This window comes from Camponotus vicinus, unplaced genomic scaffold (genome assembly GCF_025532165.1).
Source record: "Camponotus vicinus isolate PSW18456_S1 unplaced genomic scaffold, iyCamVici1.0 SCAF_6, whole genome shotgun sequence".
Taxonomy (NCBI): domain Eukaryota; kingdom Metazoa; phylum Arthropoda; class Insecta; order Hymenoptera; family Formicidae; genus Camponotus; species Camponotus vicinus.
In genome coordinates, this window is record NW_028141978.1 from 1978255 (window position 1) to 2004455 (window position 26201).

Here is a 26201-nt window from a genome sequence, read left to right on the forward strand (position 1 = left end):
AAAACACGAATCTATTGAAAGCACGGCACTTTACAGGGCACTCCCGATATTAATCATACGCGACGCGCACTTTATTACATTTCGATAAGAACAACGCGAACACTATCGCACAAAGCTACGATCTCGAAAATTGTTCAGTCAAATTCGCGTGTCTTGCGATACTACACTTGTTGTTATCAGAAAACACTCTTATTTTAAAATGCAAACACCATTTTATAATATAAGTGTAAATATAAATATGCGGATTAAAATGGAAAATAAATAATATCTGCGGGATTTATAATATCTAGAAATACGTCGTCGACTGTATTAATTGATTACTCAAGTGAGGTTATGATTGAAATAAATTTCGCGAATTTACGCGCTTCAACAAATCACGAATATACAAATGTACACAAAATTGCGTATATTCCGCGGTTTGCAAATATTAGTATACTTACAATTAGTTGTAATATATAATTACATTTGTATTTATTAATTAAATGCGATGCTGCTTACGAAGTCGATTTATTTCACATCCGTGTCGCACCGTCAATAATCGAAAACTTCATTGTATTGTATTGTCTACGACGCGAGTCAAAGACGCGATGGATATTATATGAACTCTCCACAAAATAGATATAATATTGAAATTCAATATCACACGCGCAATATATTTCAAAAGCGAAATACACGTATTATTAATAAGCAATATCACGCTTTATTTAAATCATTGGAAATCCGGAGATTCTTTTCATTCTCCGGTAAATTAGATTTGAATCGGTAAAAGATTCAAGATATATGATTCGTGCCATATAAAAATTATATTAAATGGAAGGAGAGAGAGAATCCAAACGTAATCAAAGAAATAAATATCTCGTAATTATCGTAGAGGAAAGCTAGTAATAATTTATAATTCTCATCTTCTATTTCGTCTGCGCGAATTCTACTTCGTATGAATAAATGACGCGCAATCTACTTTCGTATACAGCAAATCGCTTGTTCGTGTCATTAATCGCGAGAGATAATTAATCATGCAGACTGAGAATCAACAAAATGTAGTGATCGCGTTTACCGTGTTCTTTTATTAATTGATACGACCGCCTTTCGAGAAATAACGCTACAATCAAAATGGAATGACGCAGCTACCTGTCCTGCCCGTTCCAGCCTCGCTGCTTGAATGACAAGGTCAGCGCGCGTAAGCGGAATGGTGGGGGAAAGGAATGCGAGCGAGATGTAAACATACTTATGCCAGTGTTGTTTTCCTTGACATTAAAATAAAAAATTATCAAATAATTTTTTCTCTATTTTCTTTTTAGATTTTGAATATAATTTCAATCATTAATTTATTATCGCGTTATTTTGTATTAAGAGGACAGCTTAAGATGACAGCCAAACGAAGATATAAATATTCTACAAAATATATGTTTGATATTATATAAATAATTATGAATAATAAAGAAACATACGATATTTTATATTCTATTAAAAAATAAAATTTCTCTAATATATCTGAACGTCTAACATTTATACTATTGATTAGCATCGACGATTGAACTTCCGCTTTACGTCGATGTAAATATATTCGCGGATTTGTGAAAGGTCCCTTTTTCCTTTTTCTTTATTTCTTCTTCTCTTTCTTTTTCTCCCCCTCCCTCTTTCATCTCGGCTTTCTTATTCAAAGAGTTCCTTCCTATTCGGCACAGAGAGTAAGTTTCGAAACTTTCCGTTGCATTTTGTAAAACAAGTTACGTGACGTAACATGTTACAGAGCGCATTATATTGCCCGCTGTAGTGTTGAAGTTGGTTCCGCGTGCGGCATCGTAACTTTATGTTGTCGGCAAGACTTCCGTAAATTAATATCGTAAGGGAGAAAAAAGACTCGGTCTGAAAACATCTTTGTCACCGGATATACCGGTGCATTATTATTGTAAAGAGAAGGTAGAAAAGAAAAGGATGGGAAGTATGACAGCTAAGAGCTGCGTGAAACGTCCAAGTAATTTTTTTATTGTTTCATATATTTATACACATAATAAGCATGTACGATTACATCGTATTAGGTACTATTTAGATCGTATGTTTTTATAATTTATATACGTGTATATATATATATTTATATAATATTCAGCACTTTTTGTACAATAAATAAAGACTTTATAGAGCATTTTAAACATAACATCGCGCGATTTCGTGCAATTGGCGCATCGAGTATACAATAATTTAATTTAATAACGAGCTCTCTAAAAAATATCCATCATTACATTTAAATTATCACGGAAATTTGCGACAGTTTTCACGATCGATATCACGAATATCTTGTTTTTAGCTCGAAGTCAAGATATATACAGGATACATTTTCGCAACAGATGTCACGGTTTTATATATTCTTATTTGATCACGTTTATTCGTATATTAATTAATTAATAATTAGTGATGTGCTAACAAACGCTATCGATTATTTCAGATATGTGATGAAAATTTTGAATCCCGTCCAATTGTTATTTAAGAACGATATAATTTGTGAAATTTTTTAAAGGTTTAAAAATACCTGCAAGGGAGAATTAAATGCCCATCATTCTCTCTCTCTCTAGATGTGTACAATATATTAATTCTCGTCGAATACGTAAAATCAATTAACAATTTCAATTAAAGTCATCCATAAGCAATATGCTCAAACTAAATTTTAGAATGTTAAAATTTAATTTCGCGCGCGCGACAAACGTGATTAAGTAATAAATTCCGGACAAGTTGGAAATTCCGATGAAAGCATCGAATCGCCGTCTCGTCTCGAAATTCAATACAAATCCGAGATGGGAACCGATAATAATCCTCCGATAAATGACGAGACATGGAAAAAAGTAACGACAATCTCGACCGAATGCGCGGATAGAAATGAGAAATACGCAGCTGCTTCGTAAGTTATAGGATTTCCGTGTAATCGTCCCGATAAATCCGCGACGTATGCTTAAAAAGAAATATCGTGTTTAAGCTTAATTCGGAAGTGAGTGTGATAAAAATTGATGGCGCGGGCTCTCGTGTGTGGTTAGCGCCGTGGCCTCATAAATTCTGCATAATGGCACGACGATGTTAACGGAAACAACGGCAGCCTCGGTAGACAAGCTCTCGAACTAGCGAGGATCGATAAGCCGGTCTTCTTTGGAGACCGAGTTTATCGAACTACCCTGGGCTTAATCACGTCCCACCGTAAGCTTTAATTGTTTACACGTCCCTCCACTACGTTACTGCGGAATCGATGCAACATTGATATTCAATTATAACAATTATCGCGACTTAATATTGATTCAATTTCCATGTTCGCGATATAAGCTCCTATCAAATTTATCTATATCGATACACGTAATTATTTTACATCCTCATATCTTTGTCACAATACCCTTAACATGTCGAATTAAAATCCAACATTGAAATAAGAATACGAATTGTCGAGATTATTCATTTTATTATCCTATTATAATATTTATTTATATTTATATTAAATATTATCTCTTTGAATATATTTTTGGCAGTTTTACGGACATCCAAATGACTTATCAGACTTTTTAAAGAATGTATTTGTGTATGTGTGTATGTATGTGTAAGTGAGTGTGTGATCGTTATTATAATAATATGTATATTAATTTAATTATGTCGTTAATTACAATCTCACTTCGCACTTTTGTATAATCGATCGATAATCATTCTATATATCTTTATGGCATTTATATATATATATATATATATGAGATTATTTTAACAACTACATTATTTTAATAAACTTTCTAGTAATAACGGCATCCCGATAATTAGCAATTTATTCTATAGAGTTATATATATTCTATAGAATTATTTATATATATAAAAAATTAACAAAATATTAAATATAATTATTGTATTTCTCGCGAGTAGCTTTATTTTAAAACGAAAATATTATATTTCACATTATTTCAATTATTACTCGCATTTTCAAACAGTTTAAACTATTATTTTCTTTATAATTTATATAACACTATAATCGTATATCTCAATTCGCCAAATTAAGAAAATAACAAAACCTAAATTAATAATAATTTTTCTAACGTTAACAAAAGTTCGAGGAATAACGTCGTTTAATTATGCGTTCGTAGTTTATCAATAACAGACGTTCTTAATTCTAAACGACTGTAGAGAAAACATTCGAGAATCATAGATTGAATATGAAATTGTCACGATACATCGATATCACGCGATATTTGGTTCAATAGTTCAGACTTTAACAGATAAATATGACGATTCACTATCTATCATCTTCGCAGAAGATCAGCTTGATCGCCGACATCTATTGTCATTTTATGTTTGCTAACGAAGACATGTACGACATGCATTTCTATCTATCATATCTCGAGTTTATGCGAAAGAACAATGATAGACTCATTCTTGAAGACACACGAATCATGGAATATAATTATTTGCATCAATGAGATCGGAAATCACGCAAGTCCAATTTTTTTTTCAAACATCAGCTACTGTCAGAATCTTATTCTTTAATCGTATTACGTATAAAAAGAAATAAAATGAGTACTATAATCTAATATTTTGCGGAAAATAAAATTCTTACACTGAATTCTTAAAAAAAAATACTCATGCGATTTCTGATCATACTGATTCAATTAAATTGAACACTTAGATTTCCTACCTAAAATTACGAGCAAAGTTTCGAAAAGTGTCCACTTTTAATTATCCTAATCTAGTATCGCGAATAAAAGTATTTATTAAAACATCTACTTATTGATTGAAATTTTATTTAATGTTTCAAATTACTAATTAAATTAACATTTTACAGAATGCAAAATTTCTCTCTATAATACTGTTTTTTATTTCTCAAAAAGACGTACCTACTAAACTAGATAATAATCAGTGCACAAACCTTTTCGAAACTTTAATCAAAATTACAATTATTTATCGTAATGCAATCGGTCCGCAACGTTGGACCTATCTCGAGTGATTTGTATAGATATTGATTTTCAAAATATGCGCATGAAAATGTCAAGCTTATATTTTCTTTTCTCTTAAAATATTAGAAATTTTTAAAAATATACAAACATTCAACAACTGAACAAGAGTTCATCTTATTTGTTACTTTAGATGGTTTTTTGATCAATAATTATGCCAGAATTAATTTACATAAATTTGTTTCTTTCAATAAATCCAATAATTATTGACGATCTTCTAAGAAATATAGTTATCTATTTGCGCGATTTGAAAATTTGTCGTTTGAAAATTCCAAGCGCAAATACGGAGATTTCGGTGATTTCGTTACGCGATGCGGCAGAAGAGAAGGATGACGTTGACATCGCAAGAGCGTCGCGATATTCGCGAGTTATTCGTGACTCAAGTTGGAGCGGAATAGTACAGGGTGTCTTGAGAGATAAAGAATTTACAATCTTTATTTACTCAACCAAGGAAAATATCTATTATCTCAGACATTAAACACAAATATATAAATAAGTAATTTCTTAAATTATCTGCATCTTTCTGCACGTATGATAAAAGTAATTAAAATATTCTCAAGCGTGAAACGAGAGATTAAAAGATTAATAAATGCTGATTCAAGTCTAACTCAAATAGATATCGATTTCCACTTATTGGGTTTGCATGATTTGTGCTTACCTTAGTTAATTCCTTTCTTCAAAACACCCCATATATGAAAAGCTCCGGAAGAGGCGAGAGCGAATCTCGCGGAAACTTCTTCTCGCGGAACGACATTATCGCCAGACAGTTCTGCAATCTGCATGAGGTTGCTGCATCAGTGGAACTTGAAATCGTCGAGAACATACCTCACTCCGTTCACTCGCGCGACGCAGACACATACGAGGATGCAAAAGCAACTTCCGCATCCTCATTTATTTCCCTGTAATCCGTGCTCTTCACGGCAGAAACACGAACCGAGCATGATCATCGAGATGTTCTCCACGATAAAGCAATTCGAGGGAACTTTTCTGACGGACAAGTATCGAAGAAGGGAGGAAGAGGATACGAGAGCGTAAGCGCCGCTCGAACATTCTTCAGCCTTGGTCAAAGAGATGCCGAGAAAACGCCAAAGAGGTGCGCATCCCTCTCGGATATCGGAAAAGTATTTGCAGAAAATCCTCGACGCGGTACTCGTGCGGCGAGATTCCGATATTCCGTCATTCTTAGTGCCCCTCTATTGCGGATTTCGCTGAGATTTGCGCCGCTAATGGGGACGAGGGACCACGTGTTTTTGCAGCAGGCAACTAAGTAGATAGGGTGACTTTAACGAGTTCGCTTAAACTTTGAGATTACTTTTTTTTTGCTCTCTTGCGTGAAAATCCGCTCGTACAAAATTATATTCGCGACTGTATCTTCGCGTTTTGCAGAAAGTAAAATTAGTCAAAGAATAATTATTATAGCATAAATATATTAAGTCGCACGTAATAGAGACATTAAAATAGATTTTAGTGGTCAACAAGAACCGATGTAAAAATTCCCCTGGTTAACGAATCTTATCATGGGAAAAACGTTAGCGTTATAACTCAAGATGCCACACGTGACACACACTGGGAAAAAAGATTAACTCCGCAATGTATATACAGTGCTTCCGTGGCGCGGAAAATATATTTGTGCGGCGAATCTTTTTTACACTCGCGTTTTTTGTATGCGGTTGCCGCGAAGCGTTTTTTATTAAGAACTTGACAGCAGAGAGCGAGGCAATGTCCTCGTCGAGAGCCCGGGATGGTGGAGAAATCGCCTAATGGGTAATTTATTCTCGAAAGGAAGGAACAAACGACGAGGATGTCGTTGAAAAATATTCAAGTGGCCAATCGATCTAGGGATCTGGAAGCTTCCATGAGAGAAGCCGATAATATCGATGTTTTTCCTCCCTTCGATAGTGTCCATCTTACACGATTTGATCCTTTTAAGGTTCGTCGAATCACAAATCCCGTCAACGAGGTCCGTTCTTTCTGTGTGATTGCTTTAGAGACCGGGAACGCTGCGGATCTAAATCGCAATTCCGCTTTTCGTAATCGAATATCCATGATAAACGAGGTTAAGCTAATTGTAAAAGGAATCTTCGATGTCCAGAGCGTCCTGTCGCGATATAATAAAATTTAACCCTTTGAATGCGATTCTCTCGTTTTCAAGACTTTATATTAAACTTTATATGTTAATATATATTGAAAAGGCGCGTTAGAGAGAGAAAGAAAATATAATTGGTCTTAGCTTCCTCAAAAAGCCTTTTAAAAAATCATTTCATTAATATTAATGTATCTAACAATTACTATATAAGAGTATTCGTTTCGCTTGTATTTGCCACATATTATTAGCATGTGTTATGTATTATTGATTAAAATAATGTATCTAGTAAAAAGCAATGACTTTTATAAATTCAATTCAATATTGAAATTTTCTAAAAGAGAAACGATGAAAGGGAAGAGGATTAATTAAAAATTATTTCATAAGAGAATTGAAATGATGCAAAATACTATAATACAACATGAAAATTATCAAGAAAATAATACGCTGAATGTTTAATTCAGCTCGCGAACGTTTTATAATTAACTTGAACGTACATCGAGCGGAATCACGGTGAATTTCCTGCGATGTTTGAGATTATTCGCGCGCAGCATCCAAAGTGTTAATAATCGTGTTAATTAATCGAGACAGAGAGAGAGACACTCGAGCTTGGTTGGCGATCGCGCGCCAAGGTTCTCGATATCGATCGTCTACCTAATTCACTACTGCCAGGACCTAAAGAGGAAGCTCGACGAGAGGAGACCGACGAGGGTCGCCCAAGTGACGAGATCGAGCGCACCCCTTCTGGATCCGGAGCCACCGTTCATACAGGTCTCCCGGATGCTGATGATCTTCAGGCCGCGGCGGCTCAACAGATTGTGTACGCCTCGTTTGTCGCTCTTCTGTAGGATGTGCTGGCGCGACAATAGCAGCGAGTAAAGCTGACTGTCGGGATGACGGGAGCAGAAAGTCAACACCATGTCCGAGGCGACGGCCTTCATTACGTGCACATTGCCGGTGAATTGCTTGTACTGCTTCTCCGTCAAGGTACCTGCAAATTAAATCAACCAGTTAAAAAGCAACGACGCGATACGCAAGGAAGTAGAGAGGGAGAAAGGGAGAATCTTTCCTATCGAATTTCCGGTTTTTCGCCTCAGTTCCGCGCGTCCGCTATGCGCACGGAGTTAGAATCTCTTGTACAAACAGAGCTGTCGCGACTGTAGAAATAAATGTCTGCCGACGACAATTCTATTTCTACAAATTATTTTCATTTCTGCGACGAGTGCTCTTGAAGTAGGAAGGAGGATACGATAAAGAGTGAATCATTCTTAATATTTACTAATTTTTAGTTCATGTAGAAACGATTTATGTAAAAATATCATAAAAAATATAAAAAGTATATAAAAATATAAATTGAAAAAGCAAGTTTTTTTTCTTAAAAAAAAGTATAACACACGCACATTATCTCAATAAAGCTTAATGATTAAAAATTGTTTCAATGATATTTAAATAAAAACTTTCTCCGAAATATCTAATTATATTTGATCAATAATAATATTGGGAGACAAATATTTTCACGCACGTGCGATTTGTATTTTCATATAAAATATAAGATATAGGTATGAGATATTGTCAAGTTAGGAAAGGCACGATAATAAAGAAGAATCAAGCAAGCAACAACAGCTTGACTTTTCAATTTCCTGTCTCCATTGATATAATGAAAAAAAGAACGTGATATGATATACAACATACATCTATGTATGTACATATGTGTAAACATATTAACAATATTAAGAAAAAAATAATAAAACTCAATTTTCATCAAGAAATATTAAAATATACTTATACATATTATGACCATTTTTTTTATCTTCTTCTCTTTTAATTAATCTGCTTATAGTATTTGGAAAGGGCTACTTCGAGTAATGAATACAAGTATTCCAAAGCAATAAAAGCTGATGCAAGTACTATCCAAACTAAAGTGTTTTCTTTAGAAATTTCTACAACGAGTAACAAATAGTATACAATACCATTGTAGTTAGTATCATTTATCACAGACTTGACACTTTTATCTGAACATACTTAATGGACTAAATCGCTGCTTTGACAAATATAAGTTTCAACTACTGTATTCCGGAGATTCCCAAGGTATAAACTTCAAACTGTGCACGATGTTTAATCTACGGAAATGTTTAATCTACGCAAGGAGAGAGTAAATTGACTTCTGACTGAAATACAACGATCGATGTTTCACCTAATGTAATCATTTATTTTGCAAACAATATAAAGAAATTCAGAGTCGTGTTTTCTTTGTCATTGTGTCAGATTTTGTTTTATCTTGTCACAAATATTTCAACTTTGAAGAATTTATTATTTAATTAAATAATTAAAAATCATTAATTTTCAAAATAAAATATTTGAGTAATTGAGGAATTGCAATGATTTGATTACGATGCCATTCCATCGAGACGATGTCTAGATGTATTCGATCATCTATAACGCTACGCGAGATGTACAAATGTATATGGAAATATGTAATATTACGGCTTATTACGTAGTTGAGAACATACTTAACGTTATGAATCGATGTTTTACCTAATGTAATCATTTATTTTGCAAACAATATAAAGAAATTCAGAGTCGTGTTTTCTTTATCATTGTGTTAGATTTTGTTTCATCTTATCACAAATATTTCAACTTTGAAGAATTTATTATCTAATTAAATTTTAATTAAAAATCATTGCTTTTGCCAAATAAAATATTTGAGTAATTGAGGAATTGCAATGATTTGATTACGATGCCATTCCGTCGAGACGATGTCTAGATGTATTCGATCATCTGTAACGCTACGCGAGATGTACAAATGTATATGGAAATATGTAATATTACGGCTTATTACGTAGTTGAGAGCACACTTAACGTTATGAAGGAAATATATGGAAACGAGACGCGCGCGCAAGCACGCGTACAATCTATATGCGCGATGTGCGACCATAAGCGATGTACACGCATTCCGTATTCACGGGACCATCGCGATGTCGGAAATATTTCACCAGGGATAGCACTCGGCATTTAGAAGCATCCGCATTTCGAAGCAAAGTGGACTTACATATAGAGGAAAAGCGATCCTCCTTCCACCACATTAACTGCTTTTAATTTTTAATACAATCTTGATAAATCTTTGACAGTAGTTTCGGAGCCAAAGTTTCTTATCAGCAAGAGAGAAGTTGGAGAGAAAGAGAAGGAAGTCCTCGCATGTGTCACAACTATTTAATCTTCTTACATATAATCTTCTTCTCCGAAGTGTATACGTACATGTATTTGTCTTCTCGTTATATAAAATACCTATGTATACCTATGTAAAATATTTTATGCCCTCGTCGGTTCTCGGGATCGGAGAGGAAACACAGAGCCTAATCGAAACGTCGCTGAATGCGATGACGTTTCGTGCATGTATTATAGATGTGTGACATATTGATCATTGCCGCAAAGCGCACTGACAATTCATCGGAATGACGATTTACTGAAACGGTTGCGAATGACATTCGCCATACGACTAGATTGTTCCGGCTGTTAAGCAAAGCGACATGAATGGCAGAGGCAATGAAAATCGAAAACGCGTGATCACGAGCGATATCAATGTAATTGCGTCATGAGTAATTAGATATTTATCTCCTCTGCGTTGCGTCCTTCCCGATTGTGGAAGTCAGAAATTAAATTAAAGCGACATGGTAATTAGATACTGTACTAATTGCATACACTGCGAATGCGCCTGCGACGTCATCGCCGTAATCGCTTCAGTCGATACATTGTCGTGATTAGTATTCAAATTTGTTCCCATAGCGTGACATTATCATTACATTTTGCTACAACTACGGCTCTATACATTGTTGCTCAAAATTGAGCGGTTGAGCATTGGATCGCAATGTAAACTTCTCTCTTGCATGCATATGTAACCAATTATACATTAATGTATACCTTATCTATGAATTAATAATCACGTGTATTAACAAGCAAACCAATTAACCGATTAGTTCCGTAATTATGTTTCAGTCTTCATCCCATATAAGTATTACAATATAGTATTGCAGTATAGTGATATGTTTACATACACACAGAGAGGTGTTTAAATTAATTATTTAATTTATTACAATATAGTATTGCAGTATAATGATATGTTTACATGCAGAGAGATGTTTAATTTAATTAATGTTTAATTTAATTATTTAATACTAGAAAAATATATTTTATTATTTTTATTAATTAACCGATTAGCTCCGCAATTATGTTTCAGTCTTCATCCTATATAAGTATTATAATATAGTATTGCAGTATAGTGATATGTTTACATACACACAGAGAGGTGTTTAAATTAATTATTTAATTTATTACAATATAGTATGTTTACATACAGAGAGAGGTTTAATTTAATTAATGTTTAATTTAATTATTTAATACTAGAAAAATATATTTTTGTTTTAAAATTATGAAATCGTTCCTTTATACAATTTTCCATATAATAATTTTATTTCTTTGTGTGTGTATAACATCAAAAATATTTTTATATATTTATATGTATTTACGTGTAGCTTTTCTAGAAAAAAACATTGTTGGTTTACGAGTTGAAAACTAGGTCGATCGTATAATGATACGAGATTCTTATTTTGTTTTATTAAATTTTGATTACACTTGCAATTTCAAGTAGATAGCACTTACATCGATGGCCTCTTCAGTATCTCGTCCCGTCAAGCGTCGCGTCTAGTAACCGTAAAGTATGTTGCATGAAAATTACAAATTCCATCGCGAAAAACTATCCTAGATCTCCCTTTTTAGAACCTAAAATACGGCAGCTGCAGCTTCTGATGAGATTCCCGGTTGAAGTCGAGGGAAGTTAGATTCGGTGAGAGGAAGATGTCGGAGAGGAAAGTTTTCATTTCCGCGTTCTATAAAACGGCAAAAACACACTCGCGGCGAATCCTAGCGGAGTCCTAGTACTTCCGGTTTAAGGAGCAGCTAATGCACGGAATTGATTTAACTTTCTCTAATAAAGTCGCTTATGTTGTGCCGAAAAAATGAGCGTTTACCACACCTTCAGCTTTTTTTTCTCTGTTAATGCAATCCGAAAGACAAGAACACATTTTGTTTTTTTTTTTTTGTACAGTTAAATACATGCATAAATATAATTAGATTTAATATTTAGGATATCGATAAAAAAGGGAAATGTATTTTAAAATTTTGTGAGAGATAAAACATTATATTTTGAATTATTAGCAACGTTCATTTAATTTCAGATACTTCGTTTTTATCAAATTTAGTTTTTAATCAGATTTTATCAAATTTAGTTTTTATTGTTTTTCTATTTTTTATGTGATGCGTTATACCTAAATTTAATTAATCTGTATCTGAATTCAATTATTTATATATACACACACATATAATCGCGCGCGCGCGCGCGATGTGTTAAAGTGCAATAAAAAATTAATATTAAACAAATTAAAATTTTTATTTCTATATGTGAGGAAAATAATCAATTATTGTATTTGTACAAATCACTTAAAAATATATCAAAACTATTTTATCGCGTTTGAGTTATATTCTTCTATAGAAGATATTTCCCCTTCTCAGGAATTTTATTACCCTGGAATTTTCCTGGTGTCTCGATATTGAAATACTGGGTCAAAATTGGTTTTAACAAGAACTTTCTGATATACAAAACATTAAAATTAAAAATATTCTGTAACAATTTAATAGAAATGCATTCATGCTTAAAAAAATAATTATAACAGTCATTTTTATGAATAATATTATGATATATATAACAACTCATTAAATTTTTTATTAATTACATTTTTACAAATCGATTCTAAAGTGATTAAAAAATAGATTTTTATAATATTTAACAATTTATTTTAAAATCACATCATAATAAATTATATAATAGTCTATTATTTGATTAAAGTGAGATAGAGAGAAAGAAAGAAATTTTAAGAATAATCGTTTTTTAATTAATTTTATTAGTAATTTTATAACTATATGTCATACGTCGCTTGTAAACAATGCGTAATCACTCTTACTTTACAACAGGAAACTTATTCAATCTCTTTACGTTTCAAACACAAGAGTCTCCCACATTTCGAATTTTCTTGATTAGAGATCCTTTCGTGAAAGGATTAATACAAGAGCGAACTTCAATGTTGACGTTTCCCGATGCCGTCCCGAAGTTCCAAGCGACTTTACAAACAATGTCCATATATCAATCGAGCATACACTTGCAAATTCACGATGCCGAGGCATATTATCCCGCCAGGAGCTAGCTTCGGTTTTCAGTTTTCGGATTAGTATGCTCTAGCAAGTAGACTGAAACGAACTCGCGTAAACCTCAATCCGTATTATGTACGTTCTCGTTTACTCGCGCGCTATTATATACCGGATCCCGTATTTGCTGTTGGCTCCGATTGCGAAGAATAGCGAGGACCAGCCACAAAGGGTAGATGCTTTCCGAGGGACGATAGAAATAGGAGAAACTTGCAGAGTCGACCGAAAAGAAATTAAAAAGAGCAGATGGTCGTGCGACTTTTGAAAAATTATTTTCCGCGTCGTCGACCGCTTTCTCCTCACGAGAGCTCCTCGCGACGAATTTTTCGCGTTCTCCCGTCATTTTACGACAGCAGGCATTCGTAATTGGATGCCTCGACTTTACTGACTTACGATGGCTGAATCTCTTAGCTCGACTGACGGTTAACCGATAATCACATGGACGATTCCACGAATTCATTAAGATCATTATCCGCAGGTTGAGATTTTAATTATCGTCAGCAAATCGTGTTCCAATGAATTATATCGATGTACGAGGTGTTCAGTCTGATATAACTTTGTTTAATATCTTCATTTATATGTTTTTATTTATTTAAGAATTTTGTACAAATGTGTGATCAATAAAACAAGTGTATTATTGTGTCTCCCAAATAATTTGTATAATTGATAGATTTTATTAACTCTATGAAAGAAAATCAACATAAATCATTAATGTATTTTTTTCTTTGGAACGATCATATTTTGAGAAGATACTCGTGAGATTTTTATACTTTGCATAACATCGACTATTTCTGAGTGCAAAACAAATTTAAAAAAATACTATTTTTGTGTTTCCACTTCAACTCTAGATTGACGTTAATATGCTCTTCTTTTTTTGCATAAAAACTTTTCAATCCATATTTTTAATCCATTAGCAAATGTAAACATAGTAAAGAGGTCAGGCTTAAATAAAGCACTTAATGAATTAAATAATTTCATTGAACCAATTTAATTTTTACTTATCTTTCTTTTTTTGAAATTTTTACCGTTATTGATATCACTAATTAGTCCGACTATTAAACAAGTATGTGACTCATATTTCTTTCTCTATTTTTTTACATATTGCAAATTATTCTATTATAACTATTATTATTATTATTATTATTATTATATTATCATTCTATTGTAACTACTATTTTATTTTAGTTTCCACTTTTCTAACGGTAAAGTAATTTACTGTTCGGCAAATTATTGTTCTATCAATTTTCAATAAAAAAAATACAATTGATCAAAGAGTTTATACATAAAAGAAAACATGTTTAAAATGCTGCTAGTAATCTGTATTTTTATGTTATATAACTTTTATTTTTCCCTTCATGGAGACAATTTATTGTTTTAATTTTTGTTGTTTGTTTACGCATTTAAGGATTATTTCGAAAGACTCACAATACAAATTTTGTTAAAAAATAAACTTCGATTGTGATTTTTTATGAGTTCTTCGTTTTCGAGCTCAACCTTGTATAACGATGCATTTAGAGGATATCAATTGTCCTGAGAGTCGCTAACCTAATGGCATGTCTCTAATACCGACGTAACTTTGAGTACAATCAAGTCGGCCGAATCATTAATTCAATTTACTCCTCCGCAAGGAGTTACCCGAAACTTTCGACTATCCACCTGGCAAGTGCGACGTGATCGGTTATTTGGACCTATGATAATCATCCTCGGAACTTTCAACTTTGCGTCTGTTTGTTCGCCGTCAAAATAGAAACTTTTATACGCGAAAGAGAAAAAAGCGATAATTTTATTCATAATTTTATTTATTAATAAAATTGTATAAAGGAGAAACTCTTTTTCATTACTTAATCTTTTAATACTTTTATATCAATTTTTAAAAAATACTTATTTAAAGAAGAAAAATTAATATTATTCAATTGTTCTTTTAAACTTTTTCTAGTGGAAAAAATGACATTCTAAAAGAAATAATTCCAGTTTATTCTCTACGTTCAGTTACTGGCTGATGTATTTCTTTGGATATATAGACAATGGATCAATAAAATCCAGAATACGCACGAGAGAGAGAGAGAGAGAGAGAGAGAGAGAAAGAGAAAGAGAAAGAGAGAGAGAGAGAAAGGAACAAGAATGTGACGCGCAACAGCGCAACACGTTTCCGTCGCAATTTGAAACAAATTGAAAAATTCCTTCGTGGCAAAAGCTGAGTTCTAATTTTGTTCCCGCAAAAGCGATGAAGGAAAATACTATTCAAAATCTAGCAAAAGTTCATATGTTAAAAATTTACAGACGTTTTATCAAATACTCGTCAGCTTTCCTCGCAATTTCATTTCTTTAAAGAGATCCTTGGGAGAACATCGATAGAACGCTACTCGAGAATAAAAAATTAAAAATCTCCGTTTTATCATGAGAGGTTTTTAATTCGGCTAACTGTGTTGAACATAGAAAATCAATTACGCGATGAGCGTAACTTGTCTTCTGATTAAAACGATCATGATACTTTGAAACTTGTCGTGGAGAAAAGCAGAATGCTGAGAGATTCGATTAAGATATAAAGAAGTAAGGGATCATCCTCGCCCTTTAATCGACTTCCAAAAGAAATTGTAACTTGAAATTGTTACTCTAATTTCGCTATATATTACTAATCACGATTCTCACTTTATATAATTATTCATCAAATTTCACAATACATACTCTCTGTCTCTCTCCCTCTCCCTCATGTTTACATGGTTCATTACATACATCTCTAATATATGAATACATTAATTTGCACATCAACGATAATACATTTCGTTTCAATATTAATTTACATATTGGAAAACCATCATCTATTAGATTAAATTTTAACTATTGCGATGTTAAATTACTATTACATTTGTGTTCTTTTGCCATTTAAATTTCTAATGAAAATTAACTATATGAAAAACATTTGTACATTTTATTATTATTAATAAAAATATATCTAAAAATTGGATAAAAAATATAAGACAGCAAAGAAATAATAATGAATTAAAGTGATATGCAAATTAACAATATCTAACTAGTTTATAAATAGTGCGAAAATGAACGAAGTCTTACCGTTTTGTGGACTCATAGTTTGCCAGTAACCTTTTCTTTTGGCAATATCTGGTATTCGAAAGGTGTACTCCAAATTTCCAGCCTCCTCGTTCCATAATAATTTCAAGGAAGCATAGTCTAGTGGCTTCAACTTTACGATTGGACACGTATCAACGACGTATGATCCGCTCGTTCTTTTCGTAGGGTCCAGTCTATGTTCTAGTACTTCCACGACGTACCATTTGCCCATTATCTGTAACAAAATATTTTCACAAAATTAATATAAGCGTAAGATATGCTAAGTGCAAGTAAATAAAAAAATATTATTCCTTCGATATCAAGCATCCATTCTTTTTTCTTAAAAAAATATTTCTCAATATTAAACAGTCGCAAAAAAAGATTAAATTCTCGTTCAGAAGAAACTGGTCCTAAATTGGTCAAAGAACTTGCGGAGAAAAGGAAATGCAGGACTTGCAGTATATGCGCGAGAGAGTCGAGGTAATCCAGCAACTTTGGTGAAGGTAGGTGTAGATAATTCCGTGAGGAGCTTAAAGCAAATTACGGGCGATTTATTGGTTGAACGGCCGTTAGTGATTAAGCCTGTGGAAATAATATCGGAGCTGAATCACCTCCGAATACCGATCGACATAATGCGCATGGGATTTTATTTTTTCAAACCAGCCGTTTCAATTTCATAGCACCATGAAATCTTATTAATCGGATATCGTAAAAAGATCGCTTAGTACTAATCTCCTTTATATTTATTTATTCTTCGCGCGTATTTATCTCTCCTTTTTTATTACTATTATCGGGAAATAGATCGATGCCGCAACTCTTCAGCTTCTTGCTTCGTCGCTTTTACGATAAACAACAGCCAGGCAAGGGTTAATCCCACAGAACATTAGTTCTAAGTTTCATCATCAAGGTAATAAGGAGTTCGTCGATCTTACCAGGATACAATGACGTTGATTGATGTGTGTTAGATCAAAATTCGGTCAAAGATACGCGTAGATAAGATTTAAAGGTTAATCTTCTAAAAATTCGGCTCGATTGTCGAGAAAATCAAATTTTTGTTATCGCAACAGGATACAATAACGCAAAATTGACTTCGAACTATCGCAGGTCGAAAAACTAAAAGCTAATTTTGACAATCTTTCTATCTGCAATCGACGGCTATCTATAAAAAAATTTGATTTATAAAAAACATCCATACGACTCTTTCGCCGATATTATTATAAATACGGTTTATACTTTTCGTAGCAAGATTCATTTTAATTTAATTTGCGCATAAAGCTGGTATTATGCACAAACATGATTGTTTATTCAATTTGCGCATACATTTATACATGCTAATGTATCCATTGAAAACACTTAATCGTCAAGTTGACATAATGCAATAATGTAGATTATCAATTTGTTGAATTTAGATGATACGATACGCGGCTTCACTCGCGGAAAATGCTAAAGAGAATTCGTTCAACAGTGACCGCAATAATCTCGCGAATACCTGAGATACGTAAAAGCTCCTTCGTACTTTGCTTTTATGATACCAATGAGTTTCTCGCGCGAATGTACCTCTGCTGCTTTGAAATTGTTCATAAAAATATGAAATATCTTTCTCATTCCTATTACACATTTTTTTTTATTATTTATTCTCTTTCTCGCTGTTTTAAAATTTTATTCAATGGAAACTCTTTTTTATTGAATAACATTTTAATTATTCAGAAAAATCCCGATATTTTCCCTAATGAAAAATATATTTATTTATAAGATATTTTATATACACGAACACACACATACACATATAACATTAAAGAAAACGCAAATCGAGCAGATATCAATGTATCACTATATATGCATGTATATATATATGTAGGTACCCTATCTTTATTGTACCGGAAAAGCGCCGTAAATCATTGTCGTCGAGGTGTACGCGATACTGGGTCACGGCATGTGTGTGGCCGAGGGATTAAAATTAACGAGATAATAAATATGGCCTTTGTCGAATAAGCCGCAAAAAATTTCAATTGCCTTTTCGAGGGAGTCGCATCGTGCGAACAATCGCGCTTATTCGCGGTTATTCGCTCGAAAACGCTCCCTTTTTTGTAACCAAACGATTGCGATTGTATATAAAAATGCTGTTGCTATTAATTGGAAAGCAAAGAGGTTATTTATTTGATACAAAAACGTATCTGTAAAATTTAAAATTTATAGATACGAAATATGCAGACTACGTACAGTGTATAAATAATGTTGCTCGTCTTAAGAAACTTTGATAGGCATCCAATAATGAACTTCGCCAAGTTGTTTTATTATTCAATCTTATAAATGTAAGACCTACACAATATAATCTCGATACCGGTCCGTTGAAATTAAGGAAAGTTTAATCAGTATCAGTCTTGAAAAAGAAGAGACTATACAGAACGTTCGAGACAGATAGCCCGCATCATCATCTCATGCGCTGGTCTTACAATTTATATCGCTAATAATGCTAGATAAATACAGGCCTTTGTTCAAGTTGCGGAAGTAGTTAGAAAGTTTAATTGATCCAGCAGACCATTATTACATGTAATGTGATTACGTCACACGTCCTGCTTGAATCGTTTTCGATTAGCCAATAAATTACGATCGAAATCTAATCCTTCGCTTGCGCGTGTTTCCGTTATATCCCGCAGAGTGTGAAACATTCTGTAAACATGTAAGATTATCGTTGAAAATTCCATTAAAGCAGAACTGCATGTAATCATAATTTATTGGCTAAAACGAAAACAATTCAAGGAAACCCAAGGATGAAAAAGAATTAAAAAATCTAGAAAATAATAATCTTTACATTTAATTATATATTTATTTTAAAAAAATTGTCACCTTTTTTTGAAATAGTGATTACTTAATTTATATAAATTCATTTTACTAAAAATAAATTGAGCCTTCCTTCCGTAAGATATTTTTACGTTTTATAATTGTATACATTATTATTCTTATTTATTATTTGTATCATATATTATTCCTACCAGATATTCGATTTCGTAAAAATTTTCTGATTTTATACTCATAAAATTTAACCTGTTATTCCAGAAAAGTCACATTATTTGTAGAATAAATTAATATACTCACTGCAACATTCTCATTGGTCTACATGAATGTAATAAACATGTTTTTTCCGTGAATTGAATCACTAATATTCTTAAAATAATTGGAATTTTAAAATCCAATATTTCGAAAAATCTTACATCTCTTTAATAAAGATTTAATATTTACTTATTTCTATAATCAGTATTTTTCACAGAAGATTTGTCATGTAAAACCGGATAAAAATCGCCAAGCCACACACGAAGGTTTTAAGGCCGACATATTTGCAAACTAAATCCACATTTTTTTCTATATAAGATTTTCAATAAAAGACGTAAAAAATGATCTTATTCTTACTTTTTTGAGTCAAAAAAACTAAAATTTATAATTAATACATACATATTTCTCTCTTTTTAAATTACAAAATTTTTACAGATATGTCTGCGCGTGCGATTAATTTCACATTTTGATAAATCAGAACATTGCAATCTTTTAGATTAATATATTCGATATTTTGTATAAACTGTACAATATCATACACGTACATATTTGGTGTAATAATTTTTACTGTGCGTTGTGTTCAAGAAATTAATTCGGGTTTGATTCTGTGTAAGGTTTGCGGGTTATAATTGCAAGCCGAATGACATGCACATGCGTTTCATTTGGATGCAGCGGTGAGCAAAATTACGGCAAATAAACCAACGGCGCATCGTACGAGGATAAATTTTCGTTTATTAGACACTACCGGATGCAAACGTGACTTATGCATTCACTATTGTAACGAGGACGTCAGCATTTTTACGGGAAAGTGTTGCAGTAATTAGTAGGAAGAGAGTAAATTACCGTGCGCGTATGCTGTCTAATAGCGGGTAATTTCCGAAATAAAGAAAAAAAAAGAAGCGACGTGAAACGTGTTTTTTTCATAGTTACACTTCGTTTCTGTTGCCTCATCGATCACGCAGCAATGGAGAGAGAACCCGCCCATCCAAATATATTCAACTGCTCAAACTCGGTTTACTAGTCGTATTCGTTTCGGAAGCTCTCTTGCAGCAGCGCATACTTTACAAAGTTGAGGAATATACTAGTACATATTCACTCGTACTGTTTCCAAGTGTTTTATCGAAAATATTATTTTATATATTTCTCTCCTATATAACATCCTATATAACATTCTCGCCTATATACATACATCTTTATAAATTGAGGAGCTGGACTCAAAGATGGAGGCACATAACTTTTAAGGCGGCACAGAGAGGCTGGAGGATTCATTGGTTTTTGGGCTAGTTTTGGGGCTGTCGTCCGACAGCTGGCAATTTTTCCGGGGGAAATGTGCATTTGCATTTTTACGACTTTCGACGGCGCTTGCCGTCGCGACGCCTCTTTCTGACACCGTCGAAACGAGCGGCAAAAATTGCGCCGAGTGGGGTCGCGTACGATCACAATTTGGAAAAGAGGAAAAAGGAATACAAGAGAGAAGTCGCTCCTCGAATCCATGCGGCACATTATTGTATTTATGCGTTTATTAAATTCTACGCGACATTATGGACGCTGAATTCTTACAATGCGACACACGCGCGATATGAAATTCAACTTTTACATTTTACATATTCCCGCCACATTTGATGAAAGTAATAAGGAAAAGAATTTTAATACAGCAACATCAGATATAATATATAACGTGATAATCTATTTTTAATATATTTTCTTTCGTATATTAAATCAGAGATATTAATATTTTCAAGTATGATATTTTTGACATTTTTTTTTTTTCGTATACAAGTATTATTATCCAAAATTTTGGATAATCCACAAAAATGTGTATTATGTGCGAACAACTTTCGATATTAAAAACCACAATAGATATTGTACATGACAGCGTCATACGATGTATAAAGTAAATTAGTTCTTCAATGGTATGTGTACACAGAGGGGCGGGAACGTCGAATTTTTAAATAAATTGTCACGTTGCGGTGTCTGCGCAAAAGGAATTTAATTAAACACGGGAATTTGCTTCTCATCGATTCGGCATCTCGTTTAAACGCACATTGACTTGTTATCGGTAATTTCATATACAAGGCATTCCAGAATCGAGACGATTTAATCAAGACGATTCTTCGATCTATTTGGAATCTATGTTTTTTGAAAAAAAAAACAATGAGAATCCAATAACTTCCGAGTTCTGAACGATTAAAAATTAATAGTTCCTTAACTATTAAGAAAGTAAATTTTGTGCGTGTATATTATATGTGGAAAATAAAAATAAAAATATTGAAATATATATTATCAGGAAGAAAAATAATATATTATCAAAATTGCTTCAAAATTGCAATATTATAGATTTCTTCTCGATAAAATAATATATTTTTATAAGTATTGAATGCATATATATACTAGCACGTGTTGTTTACGTTCTTTCTAGATACTATATTTTCTCCAGTCACGTGTCTCTCTTCGTCCCGCCGGAAATAAATCGACTGGCGGACGTTTCTTGTATACCGGGCAAGACACAAGGAGGGTGCGAGAATACGGGTGGCTTAAAGGGAAAGAGAGAAATCTCGAGGTTCATGGGACAAACCCCTCCGAACACAGAATGTCGTGGCACGAGGAGCTTAAAAATGAAAAAAGAAGAAGACTGTCAAGATACTGAAGCCTCTCGTATATCTTTTCGCCGGTATCGTTTTTATATTTAAATCGATACTCCAATGGCGCAGGTGACAGTTAGCCCTTTTTCATCTCGATCCGAAGGTCGATTGCGAGTCGTTGATAGTCTTCAAGCGTCTGCGCCGCTTTTATCCCGTTAAATTTATTTATCAGTATACATTTTTTATTATAAAATTACTTGCAGTATATTTTAGATACGTTCAACGTTAATTCTCTTTTAAATAACACCAAAGACTGGTTTATCTTGTAGGCTTTCTATTATAAATTATGAAAAACAATACGATTTCTCTTTCACTCTCTCTTTCTCTCAATAAATTTATTTTTTATTATGGATTTTTTATAAATTTAATAAATTACTTAGCCATTCGCAGCTTCATAACTGAGCTCTTTCACAAGATTGACAGCTGAATTTCAATAATACTGAGATGTTTATTACGTATTTTGTAGCAGGCTGCTTCACGTGACCAGTAACATTTTAATTATCGGCCATTTTCACAGTCTACAATAACAAAAACAGAGTTGCGAGTGGAATAAAAATCGATGGATCTCACGGAAAACACGGAAAATGAACACAGTAAATAAAGAGTTAAAACAACCCTTATTGAAACTTTATCAATTTTATAAAGATTTCACGAATTCGAAGTTAATTCTATCGCTAAAAGAATCGCTTTAATATTTGCATTCTTCGAGCTTTTCTCGAGTATTTATTATATTTTGAATTCGCGCTACACAAAGAGACGATAAACAAAAGTTTGAGCAATCTCTCCTCTCATCCCTCTCCTCTCATTTATTCATACTCGCGTCACGCGTCTCCAAAGTGGATTTTATTATCCTAATGAACCGGATTAGAGCCGCATGATTCGACAAGGGTAATTTGTAGCGGCAATTTGTAGCGAAAATGGCGTGTTATTTCCCCATGCATCCTGATTTTCTCGAGCGTGACAAAACGTGTCGGGTCGGTCGGATCGGTGACAAAGCTCCACTGCCTGCCGACAACTTGAATTAATCAAACTAATTTTACTTTGTAACAGTTTAATATGCGCTCGGGCGTGCAACCGTAGCGGTGAAACGGAACGCGTTTCGTTCTGTTTGCCGTTATACAGGATGTCCCAAAATTACGTATTTCTTTTGTAACGATTTCTTTTAATCTTGTTCCGCTCTAGCATATTCTCAATCATTTTTATTTTTGAGAGACGTACACTTTCACACATGTGCGTCCGCTTTTGCTCCTAATATATATTGCTAATTTATATAATTCTTGTCCATTTTCATTTTTTTAATACGTATTTACGAAATAAAATTTATATAAATTTTATTCGATTAAAATATATCGACGCATCAAGTTCCCTTTTTTTTTTTTTTAAATCAATTCTGTGCATAATGAGTCAAATAATGAAAGTGGAGGTATTTCTAAGACACCCAATACACATAGTACACCATGTCGATCGCAAGCTGCTTCCGTAATTATATACGCTGTAAAACAATGCGCTTGAATCTCAATGATCAATGTGGTCGATCAGATTGAACAGAATGTGACGCGTATATACGATTTCATATGTAATCCAGTGCATTTCGATACTGTTTGCAACCGTAGAGATTGTAGTTGATCGAAATAGCTGAACCGGTGAATGACTGTTTACCAATAAACGATTATGCATGCATCTTTGTAAACACATATAAAGTAATGCAAGTTTCAGAATTTTTCAAAATCAATAACAAGTTATTCGCGTAAGTATTATATAAAGAGGATATATATTCTACACACACAACCATCATAATACTTGTAACGATTAAACATATGTAAGAAAATTATATTTGCAATTAATATAATATTCTATAATTATTGAATAATTTATTCGTGAGTTTAATAACACAATTAAAAAAGATTAAAAAGGATTAGTAAATAATATATATTCTGTTATTATATTTATAAACCATTAGAATTATGATAAAGTTATAATTCTGATTTTACACAGCACGTTGATTCTAAGAGAATTATTATTATGTGTCTCGCACTAACAATAAGACATCAACGTGTTTTTATACGAGTTTATACTCCAAAAGTTTATTCACTCGCAAAATTTCAGTATGCAGGCAGAACTACAGCTTAGAAATATTATTATTATTTTCATTTATGTCTTCAGGCTGCGCTCATTTTACATTTCGAATCATAATGGCGTACAATGGATATATATATATATATATATAATGTTATATATATAATCGGGAAAATCGAATTAATTATTATTAATTATTATCCCGAATATGACTATTGAGTATTTAAATCAATGATTAGGATTTAGGATTATTTAATCTGTAATTATATATGATTGATATATGACTGGTATATGATGAAAATAATTAAGTTTAAAATAATTTTATTTAAATTAACAATGATTAGAAAATTATGATTGATGACATAATAAGTTTGCTATTATGATACAAATATTGTGGAATTTAACAATTTATACAAAAGTGATTTGAACTATGCAATGGCAATCAAGTGAAACGAGACAGCTTTAATTAGTCGAAATTATCTTATTATTAGTCCACATAAAATTTAATTTTTTATTTGTTGATAAAAGTGCTCCCGAATAAAAAATACTTTAGTTTTGAGAAATGTATTGAAACGGAAGATAGCTTCATTTCACGTATATCCTTACGTCCGCTTTCCAATACAAAATCAGTTGTCCTAGTCTCGTCGACGAACAGCCCTTATTTATGCTAAGCCCTTACTTATGCGTCACATTTGCATATCGCACTCAACGACATTCGCGGATGAAACGCTGACGCGTCTCTCGCCGAGGCGGATCTCACGCGCTTTTCGAGATCTGATATTAAAATCCTCGGTTGGAATATCCGCGAGTTCGTAGAACACAATCGTACTTCTCGATCATGTGGCTTTTCTATTGTTATAGCGATCCGGATGTCCAATCGTGTGTGTAACATCAGTTGGAAAGCTCGAATGCTGAAGTTATTAAACGTTGCACTTCCTCGCTGTTCGATGCAAATGGGTTCAATGTAGTCGTGCCCCGAAGTCTCTGCTCGGGGGTGGAAAGGTGAGAAGCGCATCTCGAGTTTATCGAAGAAACCGGGAGGTTTCCAAAGTTTCTCGCTTCACGTTTATGGCTTCATGCTTAAAGTCTGTATGCTCGGGAGGGTGGCGAGTCACATACGGGGATTGCGAGGCACTCGATCCGTGACCAGCTATAAGATTTCGTGAAGTTGTACGATCGCAATTCTCCAACGTCTTCCCACCATTTCGTGCTATTCCGCAGCCGAAGATCTGTTCTCGCAGTAAAAGGAAGAAACTACTCTCTCTATATACGAGTATATACGAAAGAAGAAACCACCCTCATCCCTACATCGCGCCAGCAGGGGCTTGATTGGATTGGCGACCGCAGCTAAATAACAACTCGGTAGTTCATCGATACCGATTCAGGACCCGACAGCTGAATTACGCTGCATTCGGAGAGGCAGCTTTCCTTTTCAATTAACCATTTCGCATCTTTATAGGTCCTTAATTTGAGATCCTTATAAACGTTTCGAATTCTCGAAATGATTGAGATAATCATGATGTATAAAATCAAAATAATCGCGATGTATAAAATCGGGAATTTGATTATTAAATATATTATTTCAATCATTGTTGAGAGACTATTGAAATAGCTGAGTTTTGCGCAAAATTTTAAAAATAGAATTATGACTAATTTTAATAAATTTATATATATACTATAATTCTTGTTATAAATTATATTCAATTATATAAATATTCGGCTTGTTCATTTTTCACGTAGATAAAGCTCGCGCTTTATATCTTTCGATCTAGCCTAACGGAAGCCATTAAATGTTCCATTAATCATCTATCTGAAATAGAACACCGGCAATCTAGACGCCATTGAAAGTCGATTAATTGCGCCCCTTTCTTCTTTTCCAAACGCCGCGGTTTGATAAAGAAATCGATCGGAAACACTTGACGATAAACTGCTCGAGGGATATTTCGGGCCTCCATATTCTGTTAGGTTCGCGATTCAGAATATGGCAAGCTGCTCAAAAGTTTTTCAATAATCCTTTAAAAGCAATACATCCGCGATATTGTCAATGTCGATTTGACTAAC

At 33.2% G+C, this 26201-nt stretch overlaps 1 protein-coding gene across 1 annotated transcript in view; it reads right to left on the minus strand.

The window, feature by feature from the left end:
- Positions 1-1965: 1965 nt before the first annotated feature.
- The window catches only part of LOC145973478 (uncharacterized), a 60952-nt gene continuing 36716 nt past the window's right edge, over positions 1966-26201 (minus strand). Inside the window, exons 2-3 of the mRNA XM_083102905.1 lie at positions 16375-16606; positions 1966-8041 (exon numbers count right to left, since the gene is read on the minus strand). Coding sequence (XP_082959031.1) covers positions 7713-8041; positions 16375-16606 — 561 coding nt within the window. The 3' untranslated portion in view covers positions 1966-7712. The remainder of the gene's footprint in view (positions 8042-16374; positions 16607-26201) is intronic.